Here is a 22,095-nt window from a genome sequence, read left to right on the forward strand (position 1 = left end):
ACATGTACAGACTGAAAGTGAGGGAATGGAAAAAGATATTCCATGCAAATGGAAATCAAAAGAAAGCTGGAGTAGCAATTCTCATATCAGACAAAATAGACTTTAAAATAAAGACTATTAGAAGAGACAAAGAAGGACACTACATAATGATCAAGGGATCAATCCAAGAAGAAGATATAACAATTGTAAATATTTATGCACCCAACATAGGAGCACCTCAAAACATAAGGCAAATGCTAACAGCCAGAAAAGGGGAAATCGACAGTAACACAATCATAGTAAGGGACTTTAACACCCCACTTCCACCAAAGGACAGATCATCCAAAATGAAAATAAGTAAGGAAACACAAGCTTTAAATCATACATTAAACAAGATGGACTTAATTGATATTTACAGGACATTCATCCAAAAACAACAGAATACACTTTCTTCTCAAGTGCTCATGGAACATTCTCCAGGATAGATCATATATTGGGTCACAAATCAAGCCTTGGTAAATTTAAGAAAATTGAAATCGTATCAAGTATCTTTTCCGACCACAATGCTATGAGACCAGATATCAATTACAGGAAAAAATCTGTAAAAAATACAAACATATGGAGGCTAAACAATACACTACTAAATAACCAAGAGATCACTGAAGAAATCAAAGAGGAAATCAAAAAATACCTAGAAACAAATGACAATGTAAACACAATGACCCAAAAGCTATGGGATGCAGCAAAAGCAGTTCTAAGAGGGAAGTTTATAGCAATACAATCCTACCTCAAGAAACAAGAAAAATCTCAAATAAACAACCTAACCTTACACACCTAAAGCAGTTAGAGAAAGAAGAACAACAACAAAAAAACACCAAAATTAGCAGAAGGAAAGAAATCATAAAGATCAGATCAGAAATAAATGAAAAAGAAATGAAGGAAACGATAGTAAAGATCAATAAATCTAAAAGGTGGTTCTTTGAGAAGATAAACAAAATCGATAAACCATTAGCCAGACTCATCAAGAAAAAAAGGGAGAAGACTCAAATCAATAGAATTAGAAATGAAAACAGAGAAGTAACAACTGACACTGCAGAAATACAAAGGATCATGAGAGATTACTACAAGCAACTCTATGCCAATAAAATGGACAACCTGGAAGAAATGGACAAATTCTTAGAAAAGCACAACCTTCGAAGACTGAACCAGGAAGAAAAAGAAAATATAAACAGACCGACTACAAGCACTGAAATTCAAACTGTGATTTAAAATCTTCCAACAGGGCTTCCCTGGTGGCGCAGTGGTTAAGAATCTACCTGCCAATGCAGGGGACACGGGTTTGAGCCCTGGTCCAGGAAGATCCCACATGCCAAGGAGCAACTAAGCCCGTGCGCCACAACTACTAAGCCTGCACTCTAGAGCCCACAAGCCACAACTACTGAAGCCCGTGTGCCTAGAGCCTGTGCTCTGCAACAAGAGAAGCCACCTCAATGAGAAGCCCACGCACCACAACAAATAGAAGCCCCCACTCGCTGCAACTAGAGAAAGCCTGCACGCAGCCACAAAGACCCAATGCAGCCAAAAATATATTAAATAAATAAACAAAAAACAAGCAAAAAAACAAATCTTTAAAAAAATAAGTCTTCCAACAAACAAAAGCCCAGGACCAGATGGCTTCACAGGCGAATTCTATCAAACAGTTAGAGAAGAGCTAACACCCATCCTTCTCAAACTCTTCCAAAATATAGCAGAGGGAGGAACACTCCCAAACTCATTCTAAAAGACCACCATCACCCTGATACCAAAACCAGACAAAGATGTCACAAAAAAAGAAAACTACAGGCCAATATCACTGATGAACATAGATCCAAAAATCCTCAACAAAATACTAGCAAACAGAATCCAACAGCACATTAAAAGGATCATACACCATGATCAAGTGGGATTTATCCCAGGGATGCAAGGGTTCTTCAACATATGCAAATCAATCAATGTGATACGCCATATTAACAAATTGAAGGAGAAAAACCACATGATCATCTCAATAGATGCAGAGAAAGATTTCAACAAAATTCAACACCCATTTATGATAAAAACCCTCCAGAAACAAGGCATAGAGGGAACTTACCTCAACATAATAAAGGCCATATATGACAAACCCACAGCCAACATCGTCCTCAATGGTGAAAAACTGAAACCATTTCCACTAAGATCAGGAACAAGACAAGGTTGCCCACTCTCACCACTATAATTCAACATAGTTTTGGAAGTTTTAGCCACAGCAGTCAGAGAAGAAAAAGAAATAAGAGGAATCCAAATCAGAAAAGAAGAAGTAAAACTGTCACTGTTTGCAGATGACATGATACTATACATAGAGAATCCTAAAGATGCCACCAGAAAACTACTAGAGCTAATCAATGAATTTGGTAAAGTAGCAGGATATAAAATTAATGCACAGAAATTTCTTGCATTCCTATACACTAATGTTGAAAAATCTGAAGGACAAATTAAGGAAACACTCCCATTTACCACTGCAACAAAAAGAATAAAATACCTAGGAGTAAACCTACCTAGGGAGACAAAAGACCTGTATGCAGAAAACTATAAGAGACTGATGAAAGAAATTAAAGATGATACCAACAGATAGAGAGACATACCATGTTCTTGGATTGGAAGAATCAATATTGTGAAAATGGGAAGGTGGCGGAAGAGTAAGACGCGGAGATCACCTTCCTCCCCACAGATACACCAGAAATACATCTACACGAGGAACAACTCCTACAAAACACCTACTAAACGCTGGCAGAAGACCTGAGACCTCCCAAAAGGCAAGAAACTCCCCACGTACCTGGGTAGGGCAAAAGAAAAAAGAATAAACAGAGACAAAAGGATAGGGACGGGACCTGCACCAGTGGGAGGGAGCAGTGAAGGAGGAAAGGTTTTCACACACTAGGAAGCCCCTTCGCGGGCGGAGACTGCGGGTGGCGGAGAGGCAAAGCTTTGGAGCTGCGGAGGAGAGCACAGCAACAGGGGTGTGGAGGGAAAAGTGGAGAGATTTCCGCACAGAGGATCGGTGCCGAACGGCACTCACCAGCCCAAGAGGCTTGTCTGCTCACCCGCCAGGGCGGGCGGGGCTGGGATCTGAGGCTCGGGCTTTAGTCGAGCGCAAGGAGAGGACTGGGGTTGGCGGCGTGAGCACAGCCTGAAGGGGTTAGTGCACCACGGCTAGCAGGGAGGGAGTCCGGGGAAAAGTCTAGACCTGCCGAAGAGGCAAGAGACTTTCTTCCCTCTTTGTTTCCTGGTGCGCGAGGAGAGGGGATTAAGAGCGCGGCTTAAAGGAGCTCCAGAGACGGGCGCGAGCCGCGGCTAAAAGCGCGGACCCCAGAGACGGGCATGAGACGCTAAGGCTGCTGCTGCCTCCACCAAGAAGCCTGTGTGCGAGGATAGGTCACTATCCACACCCCCTTCCGGGGAGCCTGTGCAGCCCACCACTGCCAGGGTCCCGGGATCCAGGGACAACTTCCCCGGGAGAACTTACGGCGCACCTCAGGCTGGTGCAACGTCACGCCGACCTCTGCCACCGCAGGCTCGCCCTGCGCCCCTCCCACCCCCGGCCTGAGGGAGCCAGAGCCCCCGAATCAGCGGCTCCTTTAACACTGTCCTGTCTGAGCGAAGAACAGACGCCCTCCGGCGACCTACACGCAGAGGCGGGGCCAAATCCAAAGCTGAGCCCCTGGGAGCTGTGAGAACAAAGAAGAGAAAGGGAAATCTCTCCCAGCAGCCTCAGAAGCAGCAATTTAAAGCTCCACAATCAACTTGATGTACCCTGCATCTGTGGAATACATGAATAGACAACGAATCATCCCAAATTGAGGAGGTGGACTTTGAGAGCAAGATTTATGATTTTTTCCGCTTTTCCTCTTTTTGTGAGTGTGTATGTGTATGCTTCTGTGTGAGATTTTGTCTGTATAGCTTTGCTTCCACCATTTGCCCTAGGGTTCTATCCATCCGTTTTTTGTTTTTCTTAAAAATTATTTTTGATTTTAATAACTTTATTTCATTTTAGTTTATCTTCTTTCTTTCTTTCTTTCCATCCTTCCCTCCTTTAGACAACGAATCATCCCAAATTGAGGAGGTGGACTTTGAGGGCAAGATTTATGATTTTTTTCCCCTTTTCGTCTTTTTGAGTGTGTATGTGTATGCTTCTGTGTGAGATTTTGTCTGTATAGCTTTGCTTCCACCATTTGTCCTAGGGTTCTATCCATCCATTTTTTTTTCTTAATTATTTTTTATTTTAATAACTTTATTATATTTTATCTTTATTTTATTTTAGTTTATCTTCTTTCTGTCTTTTTTCCTTCCTTCCCTCCTTCCTTCCTTCATTTCTTTCTTTCTTTCTTTTCTTTCTTTTCTTTCTTTCTACTTTTTCTCCCTTTTATTCTGAGCCGTGTGGATGAAAGGCTCTTGGTGCTGCAGCCAGGAGTCAGTGCTGTGCCTCTGAGGTGGGAGAGCAACTTCAGGACACTAGTCCACAAGAGACCTCACAGCTCCACATAATATCAAATGGTGAAAATCTCCCAGAGATCTCCATCTCAACACCAGAACCCAGCTTCACTCAACGACCAGCAAGCTCCAGTGCTGGACACCCCATGCCAAACAACTAGCAAGACAGGAACACAACCACATCCATTAGCAGAGGGGCTGCCTAAAATCATAATAAGGCCACAGACACCCCAAAACACACCACCAGACGTGGACCTGCCCACCAGAAACACAAGGTCCAGCCTCATCCACCAGAACACAGGCACTAGTCCCCTCCACCAGGAAGCCTACAAAACCCACTGAACCAACCTTAGCCACTGGGGACAGACACCAAAAACAACGGGAACTATGAACATGCAGCCTGCAAAAAGGAGACCTCAAACACAGTAAGATAAGCAAAATGAGAAGACAGAAAAACACACAGCAGATGAAGGAGCAAGATAAAAACCCACCAGACCTAACAAATGAAGAGGAAATAGGCAGTCTACCTGAAAAAGAATTCAGAATAATGATAGTAAATATGATCCAAAATCTTGGAAATAGAATAGACAAAATGCAAGAAACATTTAACAAGGACCTAGAAGAACTAAAGATGAAACAAACAACGATGAACAACACAATAAATGAAATTAAAAATACTCTAGATGGGATCAATAGCAGAATAACTGAGGCAGAAGAACGGATAAGTGACCTGGAAGATAAAACAGTGGAAATAACTACTGCAGAGCAGAATAAAGAAAAAAGAATGAAAAGAACTGAGGACAGTCTCAGAGACCTCTGGGACAACATTAAACGCACCAACATTCGAATTATAGGGGTCCCAGAAGAAGAAGAGAAAAAGAAAGGGACTGAGAAAATATTTGAAGAGATTATAGTTGAAAACTTCCCTAATATGGTAAAGGAAATAGTTAATCAAGTCCAGGAAGCACAGAGAGTCCCATACAGGATAAATCCAAGGAGAAATACACCAAGACACATATTAATCAAACTGTCAAAAATTAAATACAAAGAAAACATATTATAAACAGCAAGGGAGGGCATTCCAAGTGGTGCAGTGGTTGAGAGTCCGCCTGCCAATGCAGGGGACGCGGGTTCGTGCTCCGGTCCAGGAAGATCCCACATGCCGCGGAGTGCTGGGCCCCGTGAGCCGCGGAGCGCTGGGCCCATGAGCCGTGGCTGCGGAGCCTACACGTCCGGAGCCTGCACGTCCGGAGCCAGTGCTCTGCAACAGGAGAGGCCACAACAGTGAGAGGCTTGCATACCACACACACAAAAAAAAAAGCAGCAAGGGAAAAATAACACACAAGGGAATCCCCATAAAGTTAACAGCTGATCTTTCAGCAGAAACTCTGCAAGCCAGAAGGGAGTGGCAGGACATATTTAAAGTGATGAAGGACAAAAACCTGCAACCAAGATTACTCTACCCAGCAAGGATCTCATTCAGATTTGATGGAGAAATTAAAACCTTTGCAGACAAGCAAAAGCTGAGAGAGTTCAGCACCACCAAACCAGCTTTACAACAAATGCTAAAGGAACTTCTCTAGGCAAGAAACACAAGAGAAGGAAAAGACCTACAATAACGTACCCAAAACAATTAAGAAAATAGGAATAGGAACATACATATCAATAATTACCTTAAATGTAAATGGACTAAATGCTCCCACCAAAAGACACAGATTGGCTGAATGGATACAAAAGCAAGACCCATATATATGCTGTCTACAAGAGACCCACTTCAGACCTAGAGACACATACAGACTGAAAGTAAGGGGATGGAAAAAGATATTGCATGCAAATGGAAACCAAAAGAAAGCTGGAGTAGCAATTCTCATATCAGACAAAATAGACTTTAAAATAAAGACTATTAGAAGAGACAAAGAAGGACACTACATAATGATCAAGGGATCAATCCAAGAAGAAGATATAACAATTGTAAATATTTATGCACCCAACATAGGAGCACCTCAATACATAAGGCAAATACTAACAGCCATAAAAGGGGAAATCGACAGTAACACATTCATAGTAGGGGACTTTAACACCCCACTTTCACCAATGGACAGGTCATCCACAATGAAAATAAATAAGGAAACACAAGCCTTAAATGATACATTAAACAAGATGGACTTAATTGATATTTATAGGACATTCCATCCAAAAACAACAGAATACACATTTCTCTCAAGTGTTCTCATGGAACATTCTCCAGGATAGATCATATCTTGGGTCACAAATCAAGCCTTGGTAAATTTAAGAAAATTGAAATCGTATCAAGTATCTTTTCTGACCACAACGCTATGAGACTAGAATCAATTACAGGAAAAGATCTGTAAAAAAATACAAACACATGGAGGCTAAACAATACACTACTTAATAACGAAGTGATCACTGAAGAAATCAAAGAGGAAATTAAAAAATACCTAGAAACAAATGACAATGGAGATACGATGACCCAAAAGCTATGGGATGCACCAAAAGCAGTTCTACGAGGGAAGTTTATAGCCCAAAGTTAGCTGAAGGAAAGAAATCATAAAAATCATATCAGAAATAAATAAAAAAGAAATGAAGGAAACGATAGCAAAGATCAATAAAACTAAAAGCTGATTCTTTGAGAAGATAAACAAAATTGATAAACCATTAGCCAGACTCATCAAGGAAAAAAGGGAGAAGACTCAAATCAACAGAATTAGAAATGCAAAAGGAGAACTAACAACTGACACTTTAGAAATACAAAAGATCATGAGAGATTACTACAAGCAACTCTATGCCAATAAAATGGACAACTTGGAAGAAATGGACAAATTCTTAGAAATGCACAACCTGCCAAGACTGAATCAGGAAGAAATAGAAAATATGAACAGACCAATCACAGGCACTGAAATTAAAACTGTGATTAAAAATCTTCCAACAAACAAAAGCCCAGGACCAGATGGCTTCACAGGCGAATTCTATCAAACATTTAGAGAAGAGCTAACACCTATCCTTCTCAAACTCTTCCAAAATACAGCAGAGGGAGGAACACTCCCAAACTCATTCTACGAGGCCACCATCACCTTGATACCAAGACCAGACAAAGATGTCACAAAGAAAGAAAACTACAGGCCAATATCACTGATGAATATAGATGCAAAAATCCTCAACAAAATACTAGCAAACAGAATCCAACAACACATTAAAAGGATCATACACCATGATCAAGTGGGGTTTATTCCAGGAATGCAAGGATTCTTCAATATACAAATATCAATCAATGTGATAAACCATATTAACAAATTGAAGGAGAAAAACCATATGATCATCTCAATAGATGCAGAGAAAGCTTTCAACAAAATTCAACACCCATTTATGATAAAAAGCCTGCAGAAAGTAGGCATAGAGGGAACTTTCCTCAATATAATAAAGGCCATATATGACAAGCCCACAGCAAACATCATCCTCAATGGTGAAAAACCGAAAGCATTTCCACTAAGATCAGGAACAAGACAAGGTTGCCCACTCTCACCACTCTTATTCAACATAGTTTTGGAAGTTTTAGCCACAGCAGTCAGAGAAGAAAAGGAAATAAAAGGAATCCAAATCGGAAAAGAAGTAAAGCTGTCACTGTTTGCAGATGACATGATACTATACACAGAGAATCCTAAAGATGCCACCAGAAAACTACTAGAGCTAATCAATGAATTTGGTAAAGTAGCAGGATACAAAATTAATGCACAGAAATCTCTGGCATTCCTATACACTAATGATGAAAACTCTGAAAGTGAAATCAAGAAAACACTCCCATTTACCATTGCAACAAAAAGAATAAAATATCTAGGAATAAACCTACCTAAGGAGACAAAAGACCTGTATGCAGAAAATTATAAGACACTGATGAAAGAAATTAAAGATGATACAAATAGATGGAGAGATATACCATGTTCTTGGACTTGAAGAATCAACATTGTGAAAATGACTCTACTACCCAAAGCAATCTACAGATTCAATGCAATCCCTATCAAACTACCACTGGCATTCTTCACAGAACTAGAACAAAAAAATTCACAATTTGTATGGAAACACAAAAGACCCCGAATAGCCAAAGCAATCTTGAGAACGAAAAACGGAGCTGGAGGAATCAGGCTCCCTGACTTCAGACTATACTACAAAGCTACAGTAATCAAGGAAGTATGGTACTGACACAAAAACAGAAAGATAGATCAATGGAACAGGATAGAAAGCCCAGAGATAAACCCATGCATATATGGTCACCTTATCTTTGATAAAGGAGGCAGGAATGTACAGTGGAGAAAGGACAGCCTCTTCAATAAGTGGTGCTGGGAAAACTGGACAGGTACATGTAAAAGTATGAGATTAGATCACCCCCTAACACCATACACAAAAATAAGCTCAAAATGGATTAAAAACCTAAATGTAAGGCCAGAAACTATCAAACTCTTAGAGGAAAACATAGGCAGAACACTCTATGACATAAATCACAGCAAGATCCTTTTTGACTCACCTCCTAGAGAAATGGAAATAAAAACAAAAATAAACAAATGGGACCTAATGAAACTTCAAAGCTTTTGCACAGCAAAGGAAACCATAAACAAGACCAAAAGACAACCCTCAGAATGGGAGAAAATATTTGCAAATGAAGCAACTGACAAAGGATTAATCTCCTAAATTTATAAGCAGCTCATGCAGCTCAATAACAAAAAAACAAACAACCCAATCCAAAAATGGGCAGAAGACCTAAATAGACATTTCTCCAAAGAAGATATACAGACTGCCAACAAACACATGAAAGAATGCTCAACATCATTAATCATTAGAGAAATGCAAATCAAAACTACAATGAGATATCATCTCACACCAGTCAGAATGGCCATCATCAAACAATCTAGAAACAATAAATGCTGGAGAGGGTGTGGAGAAAAGGGAACACTCTTGCACTGCTGGTGGGAATGTGAATTGGTACAGCCACTATGGAGAACAGTATGGAGGTTCCTTAAAAAACTAAAAATAGAACTACCATATGACCCAGCAATCCCACTACTGGGCATATACCCTGAGAAAACCATAATTCAAAAAGAGTCATGTACCAAAATGTTCATTGCAGCTCTATTTACAATAGCCCGGAGATGGAAACAACCTAAGTGTCCATCATCGGATGAATGGATAAAGAAGATGTGGCACATGTATATAATGGAATATTACTCAGCCGTAAAAAGAAACGAAATTGAGCTATTTGTAATGAGGTGGATAGACCTAGAGTGTGTCACACGGAGTGAAGTTAGTCAGAAGGAGAAAGACAAATACCATATGCTAACACATATATATGGAATTTAAGAAAAAAAAATGTCATGAAGAACCTAGGGGTAAGACAGGAATAAAGACACAGACCTACTAGAGAATGGACTGGAGGATATGGGGAAGGGGAAGGGGAAGGTGTGACAAAGTGAGAGAGAGGCATGGACATATATACACTACCAAACATAAAGTAGATAGCTAGTGTGAAGCAGCCGCATAGCACAGGGAGATCAGCTCGGTGCTTTGTGACCGCCTGGAGGGGTGGGATAGGGAGGGTGGGAGGAAGGGAGACACAAGAGGGAAGAGATAGGGGAACATATGTATATGTATAACTGATTCAATTTGTTATAAAGCAGAAACTAACACACCATTGTAAAGCAATTATACTCCAATAAAGATGTAAAAAAAATTGTGAAAATGACTATACTACCCAAAGCAATCTACAGATTCAATGCAATCTCTATCAAACTCCCAATGGCATTTTTCACAGAAGTAGAACAAAAAATTTCACAATTTGTATGGAAACACAAAAGACCCCGAACAGTCAAAGCAATCTTAAGAAAGAAATACAGAGCTGGAGGAATCAGACTCCCTGACTTCAGACTATACTACAAAACTACAGTAAAGACAGTATGGTACTGGCACAAAAACAGAAATATAGATCAGTGGAACAGGATAGAAGGTCCAGACATAAACCCATGCTCCTATGGTCATTATCTTTGATAAAGGAGGCAAGACTATACAGTGGAGAAAAGGTAGCCTCTTCAATAAATGGTGCTGGGAAAACTTGACAGCTACATGTAAAAGAATGAAATTAGAACACTCCCTAATACCATACACAAAAATACACTCAAAATGGATTAAAGACCTAAATGTAAGGCCAGACACTATAAAACTCTTAGAGGAAAACATAGGCAGAACACTCCATGACATAAATCACAGCAAGATCTTTTTTGACCCACCTCCTAGAATAAGGGAAATAAAAACAAAAATAAACAAATGGGACCTAATGAAATTTAAAAGCTTTTGCACAGCAAAGGAAACCATAAACAAGATGAAAAGACATCCTTCAGAATGGGAGAAAATATTTGCAAACGAAGAAACTGACAAAGGATTAATCTCCAAAATATACAAGCAGCCCATGCAGCTCAATATCACAATAACAAACAACTCAATCCAAAAATGGGCAGAAGACCTAAATAGACACTTCTCCAAAGAAGACATACAGATGGCCAACAAATGCATGAAAACATGCTCAACATCACTAATCATCAGAGAAATGCAAATCAAAACCACAATGAGGTATCACCTAACACCAGTCAGAATGGCCATCATCAAAAAGTCTACAAACAATAAATGCTGGAGAGAGTGTGGAGAAAAGGGAACCCTCCTGCCCTGTTGGTGGGAATGTAAATTCATAGAGCCACTGTAGAGAACAGTATGGAGGTTCCTTAAAAAACTAAAAATAGAACTACCATATGACCCAGCAATCCCACTACTGAGCATATACCCTGAGATAACCATAATTCAGAAAGAGTCATGTACCACAATGTTCACTGCAGCACTATTTACAGTAGCCAGGACATGGAAGCAACCTAAGTGTCCATCGACAGAGGAATGGATAAAGATGTGGCACATGTATATAATGGAATATTACTCAGCCATAAAACGAAACGAAATTGTGTTATTTGTAGTGAGGTGGATGGACCTAGAGTCTGTCATACAGAGTGAATTAAGTCAGAATAGAAAAACAAATATGGTATGCTAACACACATATATGGAATCTATTTTAAAAAATGGTTCTGAGGAACCTAGGGGCAGGACAGGAATAAAGACACGGACGTAGAGAATGGACTTGAGGACATGGAGAGGGGGAAGGGTAAGCTGGGATGAAGTGAGAGAGTGGCATGGACATATATACACTACCAAATGTAAAATAGATAGCTAGTGGGAAGCAGCTGCATAGTACAGGGAGATCAGCTCAGTGCCTTGTGACCACCTAGAGGGGTGGGATAGGGAGGGTGGGAGGGAGATGCAAGAGGGAGGAGATGTGGGGATATATGTATATGTATAGCTGATTCACTTTGTTATACAGCAGAAACTAACACAACATTGTAAAGCAATTATACTCCAATAAAGATGCTTAAAAAAAAAAAAAAGGGAGGGAGAAGGGTCAAAGTAAGAGAGGAGACATGATGAAAGCAATGGTTTAGGGACGGTCTTAGAAGCTGGAGGAAGGGGCTACCAGCCAAGGAATGTGCACAGTCTCTAGAAGCTGGAAAAGTCAAGGAAACAGATTCTTTCTTTGTAGAAGACTGAATAATGGCCACCCAAAGGTATTAGGTCCTAATTACTAGAACCTGTAAATGTTACTGTTTTCGTTTCCTAGGGCTACTGTAACAAAGCACCACAAACTGGGTGGCTTAAACAGAAAATACATTTGTTTTATCTGAGGTACAAGTGTGAAATGAGGGAGTCAGCAGAGTTGGTTTCTTCTAAGGCTCTGAGGGAGAATCTGTCCCATTCCTCTTTTCTAGCTTCTGGTAGCCTGAAGTAGACGGCATTCTCCCTGATTCTTCACATTGCTGTACTTCTGTATGTGTCTGTCTCTTCATGTGACACATGTCTTTTCATAAGGACACCAGTCAGATTGGATCAGGGTCCCACACAATTCCAGTATAACCTCACATTAACTAAGTACATCTATAATGACCCTATTTACAAATGAGGTCACATTGTGAGGTACTGAGGGTTAGGACTTCAACATATGAATTTGGGGGCAGGGAGTGGGGGAGACACAACCCATAACAATTACCTAGGTGATTAAGTTGATCTTAAAATGGGGAGATTATCCTGGATTATGTGAGTGGGCCCTAAATCCAATCAGAAATATCCTTATAAGAGAGAGGCAGAGGGAGATTAGATACACACAGATGACGACCATGGGACCCTGAGGTGACCATGGAGGCCTAGACTAGACTAATGCAGCCACAGGTAATGAAATACCAGCAATTAAAGAAAAAAAAAAAAAAAAGCTGAAAGAGGCAAGGAACGGATTCTCCCCTAGAGCCTCCATAGGAAATATGGCCCTGCCAACACTCTGATTTCAGCCCAACGAACTGATTTTTGATTTCTGCAACTAGACACTAGTGATAGCTGCACAACATTGTGAGTGTACAAAATGTCACTAATGGTACATTTCTGTATTATGTGTATTTTACCGCAAATCAAAGTATATATCCCTCAAACTGTGGGCAGGATTGAATGGAGCTATCTTTCTTTGTTGAGGTCAGGATCCCTGTCTCCTCCACATGGAAGCACAAGAAAATCAACTCAAAATTTCTAAGAAATCAATCGTTGTGGATTTTAATTATGAAGTGCAAAGCAAAGTTCTATTGTCAGCCCAGTATCTGCACCCACCAACCAGGCAGTCCTCTTCTCAGGAACCCCTTCAGAGCACTTCTGCCTCTAAGATAAGGAGGCTTCCAAAATACGGATTTTTAACAAATTCAAATAGTTGCAAATCAGAGACTCCATCTAGGCAAGCCTCACTGTCTATGAAACACATCCTTTTTCTGGGCTTCCCCATCTCGAGGATGTCCAGCTACAAGATTGGAAACTGAACGATCCAGGCCCTCCAGCTTTTCTGGTCATAGTAAAGGTCCACTGTTGGCCTGGCTCTGTCACCCATCTAGGCTCTACTCTCTAAAAAAGGAAGTCAATCAGGAGAAATCCTGGGCTAATGGAACTCAAATCCCCCTTCAGATGTTCTTCCTAGACTTCCTAGATGTTCTTCCTATATTCAGCTCCCTCCATCTCCTGAAATGGTGAGAACATTGATTGTCTTCGCCCTATCTTGAGAGCAGAAAGTGAGTTTCCATTTTCTCTCTTATCCATTACCAAAAAAGGGCCAAATGTGAAGGGAACATTTCCTCATTTCAGCCGTCCTAGGTCAGGGCTGGTCTGCTGCGGTCTGCCCGAGAATGAGGGGCTGGATCTCAACAAGCCCAGGAGACAAGCCCAGGTCCTTCCTAAAACAGCTCTCATTTGTGATGCCAACAGCAGAGCTCACAGCCACAACTGCCAGGGACAGTCCCAGTCTGGAAGTGGGAAGAAGGGTGGAGGGTGTTCCACACTGGGACGCCCACATGGCCTGTCGGGAAGAACAGGGGCTTCTAAGCTTAGAGAGGAAGGAACAGGAGACTTACTCAGCCACTCAGCTAGAGAACAGGACTAAGGATAAACTTGACCAAACCAGTCAATGATCCAACTGGCCAAGACTGAACTCTGGACACCTGAGAGAGAGAGAGCACAGGAACTCGGACCTGTCCTCAGCAGGACGCCCGCTATGAGCCAACATCCATTGTCATCTGGCCCCAGCTAGTGCCCTGCTTCAGAACCCCTGCAACAAAAGAGAAAGCTGAGGCTCTCACTCTTCCTGACCTCTTGTGGCATCATTTGAAACCTTCAGGGGAATTTGGTCCTGGAAATGAGGTTTCTAATAACTTTTTTCAATCACACCCAATCCTGAGAACTGAATTAGACAAAACCAATTTCTGACTTCCAGAAATATACTCACATTTTGGATAATTCCACAGAATTCTCAGAGCCCTCAGAGAAATGCTTTACCCTCAGAGAAAATGTTATATAATGTTATAGTACCTGCGTGTCTTGGCTTCTCAGCTTTGCATGCTGAAGGCAGCACCTGGAGGAAAAACCAGGGCCTGCCGGCTGCTCACTCGTGGGGGGCAGAGGACACAGGGCCTGGCCACAGCTGCCGCACAGGAAGCATGGCGTTTGCTTGCAGTTCAGAAGTTTATTAGTGAATGAGTTTGGGCCAGCCAGTGTTTACATGCTTGGTCACTGCAGCGTAGTGTACTGGCTGCAGACGAGGAGAGGGCTTGCTGCTCTGCTGGTCACTGGTGATGTCACCCCAAGAGAATGATGGGCTTCTCTCCTGGGTCCAAGGTACCAGGGCTTGGAGCCAGTGTCATCAGAGAGAACCCACTTCTGTCTCCAGTGCCTGGGCTGGGGGGATGAGGGTTTTTAAGATCTCCATGTAGAAGGGGCCAAACACCTGCTGATTGTGGTGCGTTAAGTTGACGAACTTTTGGCCCAGTTCTGCCAGCTCTGCCTCAATGAGGGTAAGGCCTCCAGGGAGGTCTAGCAGAGACCGCTGCACACCAAGAACCAAACAGCATTTGAGGAACAAGTGGATCCGCTGACCTGTGAGCAGGAATAGACAGTGCGAAGGGAAAGAGCAAACAACTTTCAGGGAGAAACACTGCCCCCTGCACTCTACTCACCCAAGTTCAAAGTTAACTGAGATATTCACTGACCTACCCACTCACCTAGACATAAGGAAATTTGTTTTGTTTGGGAAGGGGGCTGCTACCTAACTCCCAAGGACAAAGCAAAGATCCAAAACTAGTGGGCTAGCACATTTCTATTCAAAAGATTCCTTAAGTATTCATCAGTTAAATCCTGGTATTTGACATAACAGGAGGATCTTTGACTGACCCTTCAGATGGCTGAGGTTAAGAGCAAGGTCAAGTTCATGGCCACCATTCCAACATGGGACAGGGGAAACCCCTGGTTTGGGAACATGTCCTCCAGCCTAATTCGGCATCAACTTCTTGTTGGCAGGGAGTGGGTGTCACATGTCTTAGACTGCAGCCAAAAATGACCCAGAAGGCCAGGGATGACTTAACCACATTGGCTGGACAGTATGCCACACCTAGAAGCCATGAATTCCCGGTACAAATCTTCCTTCAACCATAGAGTCAGTCTTTAAACTAAAAGGGATATATTTTCAACCCAGCATTATACAACAACTAAAGCCTGCACAGTGACTTGCCCAATCATCATGCCCTTTATGGTTAAATGGTTCAGTAAGCACCTTCCAGGGAGGGGACTGGCTCTCGCCTCAGCATTCCCACCACCCCACAGGCACGCTCACCAATGACACTGTGGACACAGTTCTCCTTCTTGGTGATGTTCTGGAGCTCTCCTATCAGCGATGCTGTGTTGTCGCTGCTCAGAGCAGCAAGGCCCATGTTCTGGAGGCTCTGATGGATTTCCTGAGACACCTGTTCACTCACAGTCAGCATAGCCTCCTCCTCAGGCCTAGACCATGAAGGAGAGTAAGCTGGTACCCAGGGGTGGCCCTGAGCCCCAAAGCTCCACACCAGAAGTTGGGCCCATGTGAGGGAGATGCCCAGCCACCCTTCTGCCCTCACCCCAGGCCCTGGAAGCACAGAGCCCAGTGGGCAGGGTCAGTGTCTTCACTGTTATCCTCCAGATACTGACTTCTTTCTCTGTATGATACCATGTTCTTCTTCTTAGAAAACAAGATAAACTATAAAATCAACTCTGGACAAGGATTTCGTATCCACTCAGCATTCTTCAGCCCCATGGGATTTATTCATGTATGCACACTTTTAACACTTTCTTGGACATTTTCCATGGTCATCTGTCATACTCTCACCAATTACAATGACAAACCTGGCCTTCCGATTCCGCTTTTTCCTTTGGTGTGACACCCTGCACTCAGTGATATTCAATCAACATTGCTGACTGGTCGACTCCTGGAGATACGTACGACCAGCCCACTCAACTAGATAAAGACTCTTCTGTAGCGAGCAAGCTAGTGAATCATTTTATAGGAAACTGTCCTCCATGCTACACTTCTGGAAGGAAGTTTTATTTTTCTTTGTTACAAGCCCCAAGGCCACTTATGGAAAGATACCAACAATCTTTGTGAATGATTCCAAAGGGCCTTTCTGTGGTTTGTTGTGGAACGTAAGGCATCCTTCATTACCTGCCTGTGCCTTCATATCACCTGTCGTTACTCTAAAAAAGACCTATGCAACTCACCTGGACTTCAACTCCTCCATCAGGGCTTTGGTTATGCGTTTCAGCTTATCCACAAACTGAGGCGAGCCAAACAGAACACTGCCAGAGAAGCTGCTGGCCACTAGCAAGACCGAGGCCAGGATGGTTAACTGGCGCAGCTGGGCCTCCAGCTCCTGCAGCTGGGCTCTGTCCATCAGCAGGGTCTGGGGAAGCAGGCAGAGTGGGTCAGGAGAGGAGGGTCCCCATGCAAGTCCTCAGTCCCAGACAACAAGGCAAGGCCCCCCACAGTCCTACCTCAGGGAACTCTTCATCTTTGGGGTCCCAGAGGAGGAGGTTCAGGAAGCCCTGGGACAGCACTATTTTGGGGTTGAGGGGCTCCAGGCTGTTGGCTGCCTCACTTGGAGAGGGGCAGACCACACTGGAGGAGTCGGGAGAGTCAGGGCAGCTAGGCGGCGGCGTGGAGAGGTCTGCCGCCGCTCGGGTCAGCCACTTGGTAGTGTGATCGAGGAGGCCTGTGACAGGAAGAGTGCGTAATTATCTTCAGCTCCTACATCCCGGAGGCCTTGGGACGAAGATTCAAGATCTCCTCCTCCTCAATAAGTAAATGCTTTGGTGGGGGGAAGTCTTTCTGGCTTAGATTAACTATTCCTTCTGCCACCCCCATCTGAGGAAGAAACTTTCTGCTCCTAAAAAGAGGCAGAGTACTCTCTCACATCATTAAAGTCAGACCCAAAGTCATATTCCCTGCTCCTGCCCTCAAGTTATATACATACTAGGCTGCTTGTTGAGGAGTTCCTGAAATTTAGCTCGTTCACACTGGATGGAATGTTCCTGCAGTTGGGGCTGAAGGCTCTGGATAGTGTAGTTCACCATGTCCATTTTCATCAGGCCCAGAACCTGGAAGATTCCTCTGACACAGGAGGAAATAGAATATTTATACTATGAAAGGAAATCCAGTGAGGGGGAACCTACACAAGATATCATTAAATCACCATATTCTAGAGGTAGGAGGGGCTTTAAAACTAACTTAGTCCTGCCTCCTAAATTTACAAAAGATGGCACTGAGGCCTAGGACCCAAGGCCCAGAGTGAGTAAGTGAGTGAGTGGCAGAGCTAGGAACAGATAAGTCTCTGGATGCTAAAGCCTTCAGACCTTTCCATAACAGTCATTCTATGTCTCCTAAAAAAAGAGTAGTCAGTGGAAGGACACACACCACCGTGCCAACGAACCTCTCTGGGAAGTGGGATTTTAGCTGATGCTATTTCTGATGCTATTTTTGGACAATTCACTTTTTTTTTTAACTTTCTGGGTCATGGTTTCTATAGCTCTGAAAAAGGGGTAACCTCCCATCCCTATCCCTCATATTGTGTGAAATGCAATAAGAAAACCTGGGATAGGGATGTTTGAATTCCTTAGAAGGAAGGATTACATACTCCAATGATTTATCGTAGGATGGTGTATAGGGGGCCAATCAATCTAAGGCCATCTTTGGAAAAGAAAAGCTAATAGACCAGAGAAAAGAGGAGTTAGTCAGGTCTTCAGTAGGGAAGAGCCAGCCAAGACAGAGGCTGTGACCCAGTGTCCGGCCCAGCTGTGCCCGGCCCAGGGGCTGAGGCAGGTTTCAAGAAACTGGTCAAGTTTCACACCTCAGTAACCGAACAGGGTCTGTGATGTTCTCTAGTTTCTGCACTGCTTCATCTCGAATTGGCGCACACAGCAGAGTCATCATGTTGAGAATGTACTTAGAGAGACGAGGGACATTCAGGGCTCCGTGTTCTGCTTCCTGCTTAAGGAGGTTCATGTCCAGGCCTTCTTCAATCTCACTTCTTAGGCGGTTCTGGCGTGGTAATAGCAGTGACAGCAAGATCTGCCCAGGAAAGAAAGTCAAAGGAGAAGTTGCTTTCTGTTCAGAGCCCCAAACTTTCTCTAATGGACAATCCCTTTAGCCAAAGACACCCCAGCCTATGTCTTTTAAGGATCAAGGAGTTATGGAAAATAGTATGGAGGTTCCTTTAAAAACTAAAAATAGAGCTACCATATGATCCAGCAATCCCACTCCTGGACGTATATCCAGAGAAAACCATAATTCAAAATGATATATGCACCCCAATGTTCAACTGCAGCACTATTTACACTAGCCAGGACATGGAATAAACCTAAATGTCTATTGACAGAGGAATGGATAAAGAAGATGTCATATATATATATATACAGCAGAATATTTTACTCAGCCATAAAAAAAGAATGAAATAGGGGCTTCCCTGGTGGCGCAGTGGTTGGGAGTCTGCCTGCCGATGCAGGGGACATGGGTTCGTGCCCCAGTCTGGGAAGATCCCACATGCCGTGGAGAGGCTGGGCCCATGAGCCATGGCCGCTGAGCCTGCGCGTCTGGAGCCTGTTGCTCTGCAGCGGGAGAGGCCACAGCAGTGAGAGGCCCGCGTACCGCAAAAAAAAAAAAAAAAGAACGAAATAATATCATTTGCACTGATGGACCTAGAGAGTGTCATACTGAGTGAAGTCAGACAGAGAAAAACAAACATCATATGATACCGCTTATATGTGGAATCTAAAAAAATGGTACAAATGAACCTATTTACAAAACAGAAATAGAGTCACAGCTGTAGAAAACAAACTTACGGTTACCAGGAGGAAAGCAGCGGTGGTGCAGGGTGATAAATTGGGAGATGGGGATTGACATATACACAATAGTATATATAAAATAGATAGCTAACAAGGACCCACTGTATAGCACAGGGAACTCTTCTCAATACTCTGTAATGACCTATATGGGAAAATAATCTAAAAAAGAGTGGATATATTTATATGTATAACTGATTCACTTTGCTGTACAGCGGAAACTAACACAATATTGTAAATCAACTATACTCCAATAAAAATTAAACAAAAAAAAAGTTAGGTCCCTAAATTTCCTAGAGGATATTATTTATCTTTGTTTAGGGGCCAATGACAGTTCGAGGGTTTAGGGGATCACTGATAGCAACAGTATATCATTTTCTATGCAGATTGAGATAAAGAGATGAATAGAGTCAAGGGGTATGGTAAAAAGAAATGCAAGGTACAACAAATATAAAATACACACCATCACACAGTGGTGAGGCACTCTTAATTTACCAAAGGAAGCATTTTTTAGATTATTTTACTTCAAAGGGCAAGAATGAAATAGGCAAAGGAACTGTTAAAAGTCCCTTGAGAGACTGGTTCAAGATGGCGGAGTAGAAGGACGTGCTCTGACTCCCTCTTGCGAAAGCACTGGAATCACAACTAACTGCTGAACTATTATTGACAAGAAGACACTGGAACTCACCAAAAAAGATACCCCACATCCAAAGACAAAGGAGAAGCCACAGTGAGACGGTAGGAGGGGCGCAATCACAATAAAATCAAATCCCATAACTGCTGGGTGGGTGATTCACAAACTGGAGAACACTTATACCACAAAAGCCCACCCACTGGAGTGAAGGTTCTGAGCCCCACGTGAGGCTTCCCAACCTGGGGGTCCGGCAACAGGAGGAGGAATTCCTAGAGAATCAGACTTTGAAGGCTAGCGGGATTTGACTGCAGGACTTCGACAGGACTGGGGGAAACAGAGACTCCACTCTTGGAGCGCACACACCAAGTAGTGTGTGCATCGGGACCCAGGGGAAGGAGCAGTGACCCCATAGGAGACTGAACCAGACCTACCTGCTAGTGTTGGAGGTTCTCCTGCAGAGGCGGGGGGTGGCTGTGTCTCACCGTGAGGACAAGTACACTGGCAGCAGAAGCTCTGGGAAGTACTCCTTGGCATGAACCCTCCCAGAGTCTGCCATTAGCCCCACCAAAGAGCCCGGGTAGGCTACTGTGTTGGGTCGCCTCAGGCCAAACAACCAACAGGGAGGGAACCCAGCCCCACCCATCAGCAGGCAAGCAGATTAAAGTTTACTGAGGTCTGACCACCAGAGCAATATCCAGCTCTACCCACCACCAGTCCCTCCCATCGGGAAACTTGCACAAGCCTCTTAGATAGCCTCATCCACCAGAGGGCAGACAGCAGAAGCAAGAAGAACTACAATCCTGCAGCCCGTGGAACAAAAACCACATTCACAGAAAGATAGACAAGATGAAAAGGAAGAGGGCTATGTACCGGATGAAGGGACAAGATAAAACCCCAGGAAAACAACTAAATGAAGTAGAGATAGGCAACCTTCCAGAAAAAGAATTCAGAATAATGATAGTGAAGATGATCTAGGACCTCCGAAAAAGAATGGAGACAAAGATCGAGAAGATGCAAGAAATGTTTAGCAAAGACCTAGAATAATTAAAGAACAAACAAACAGAGATGAACAATACAACAACTGAAATGAAAAATACACCTGAAGGAATCGATAGCAGAATAACTGAGGCAGAAGAATGGATAAGTGATCTGGAAGACAGAATGGTGGAATTCACTGCTGCAGAACAGAACAAAGAAAAAAGAATGAAAAGAAATGAAGACAGCCTAAGAAACCCCTGGGACAACATTAAATGCAACAACATTCACATTATAGGGGTCCCAGAAGGAGAAGAGAGAGAGAGAAAGGACCCGAGAAAATATTTGAAGAGATTATAGTCAAAACCTTCCCTAACATGGGAAAGGAAATAGCCACCCAAGTCCAGGAAGCACAGAGAGTCCCATTCAGGATAAATCCAAGGAGAAACACGCCGAGACACATAGTAATCAAATTGGCAAAAATTAAAGACAAAGAAAAATTATTGAAAGCAGCAAGGGAAAAACAGCAAATAACATATAAGGGAACTCCCATAAGGTTAACAGCTGATTTCTCAGCAGAAACTCTACAAGCCAGAAGGGAGTGGCATGACATATTTAAAGTGATGAAAGGGAAGAACCTATAACCAAGATTACCCTTCCCAGCAAGGATCTCACTCAGATTTGACGGAGAAATCAAAAGCTTTACAGACAAGCAAAAGCTCAGAGAATTCAGCACCACCAAAGCAGCTCTACAACAAATGCTAAAGGAACTTCTCTAAGTGGGAAACACAAGAGAAGAAAAGGACCTACAAAAACAAACCCAAAACAATTAAGGAAATGGTAATAGGAACATACATATCGATAATTACCTTAAACATGAATGGATTAAATGCTCCAACCAAAAGACACAGGCTGGCTGAATGGATACAAAAACAAGACCCATATATATGCCATCTACAAGAGACCCACTTCAGACCTAGGGACACATACAGACTGAAAGTGAGGGGATGGAAAAAGATATTCCATGCAAATGGAAATCAAAAGAAAGCTGGAGTAGCAATACTCATAGCAGATAAAATAGACTTTAAAATAAAGAATGTTACAAGAGACAAGGAAGGACACTACATAATGATCAAGGCATCAATCCAAGAGGATATATAAATATATATGCACCCAACATAGGA

The 22,095-nt window shown here is 42.7% G+C and overlaps 1 protein-coding gene across 2 annotated transcripts in view; it reads right to left on the reverse strand.

Annotated features, from left to right (window-relative positions):
* Positions 1-14,610: 14,610 nt before the first annotated feature.
* TCP11 (t-complex 11) overlaps positions 14,611-22,095 on the reverse strand; it is a 29,379-nt gene continuing 21,894 nt past the window's right edge. For both annotated transcript variants that reach the window (XM_004267695.3, XM_049693750.1), the window contains 6 exons: positions 18,312-18,532; positions 17,439-17,575; positions 16,960-17,177; positions 16,687-16,868; positions 15,770-15,936; positions 14,611-15,036 (listed from right to left, as the gene is read on the reverse strand). In XM_004267695.3, the coding sequence (XP_004267743.1) occupies positions 14,804-15,036; positions 15,770-15,936; positions 16,687-16,868; positions 16,960-17,177; positions 17,439-17,575; positions 18,312-18,532 (1,158 nt within the window). In that variant the 3' untranslated portion in view covers positions 14,611-14,803. The remainder of the gene's footprint in view (positions 15,037-15,769; positions 15,937-16,686; positions 16,869-16,959; positions 17,178-17,438; positions 17,576-18,311; positions 18,533-22,095) is intronic.

This window comes from Orcinus orca, chromosome 10, assembly GCF_937001465.1.
Source record: "Orcinus orca chromosome 10, mOrcOrc1.1, whole genome shotgun sequence".
Classification (NCBI taxonomy): Eukaryota; Metazoa; Chordata; class Mammalia; order Artiodactyla; family Delphinidae; genus Orcinus; species Orcinus orca.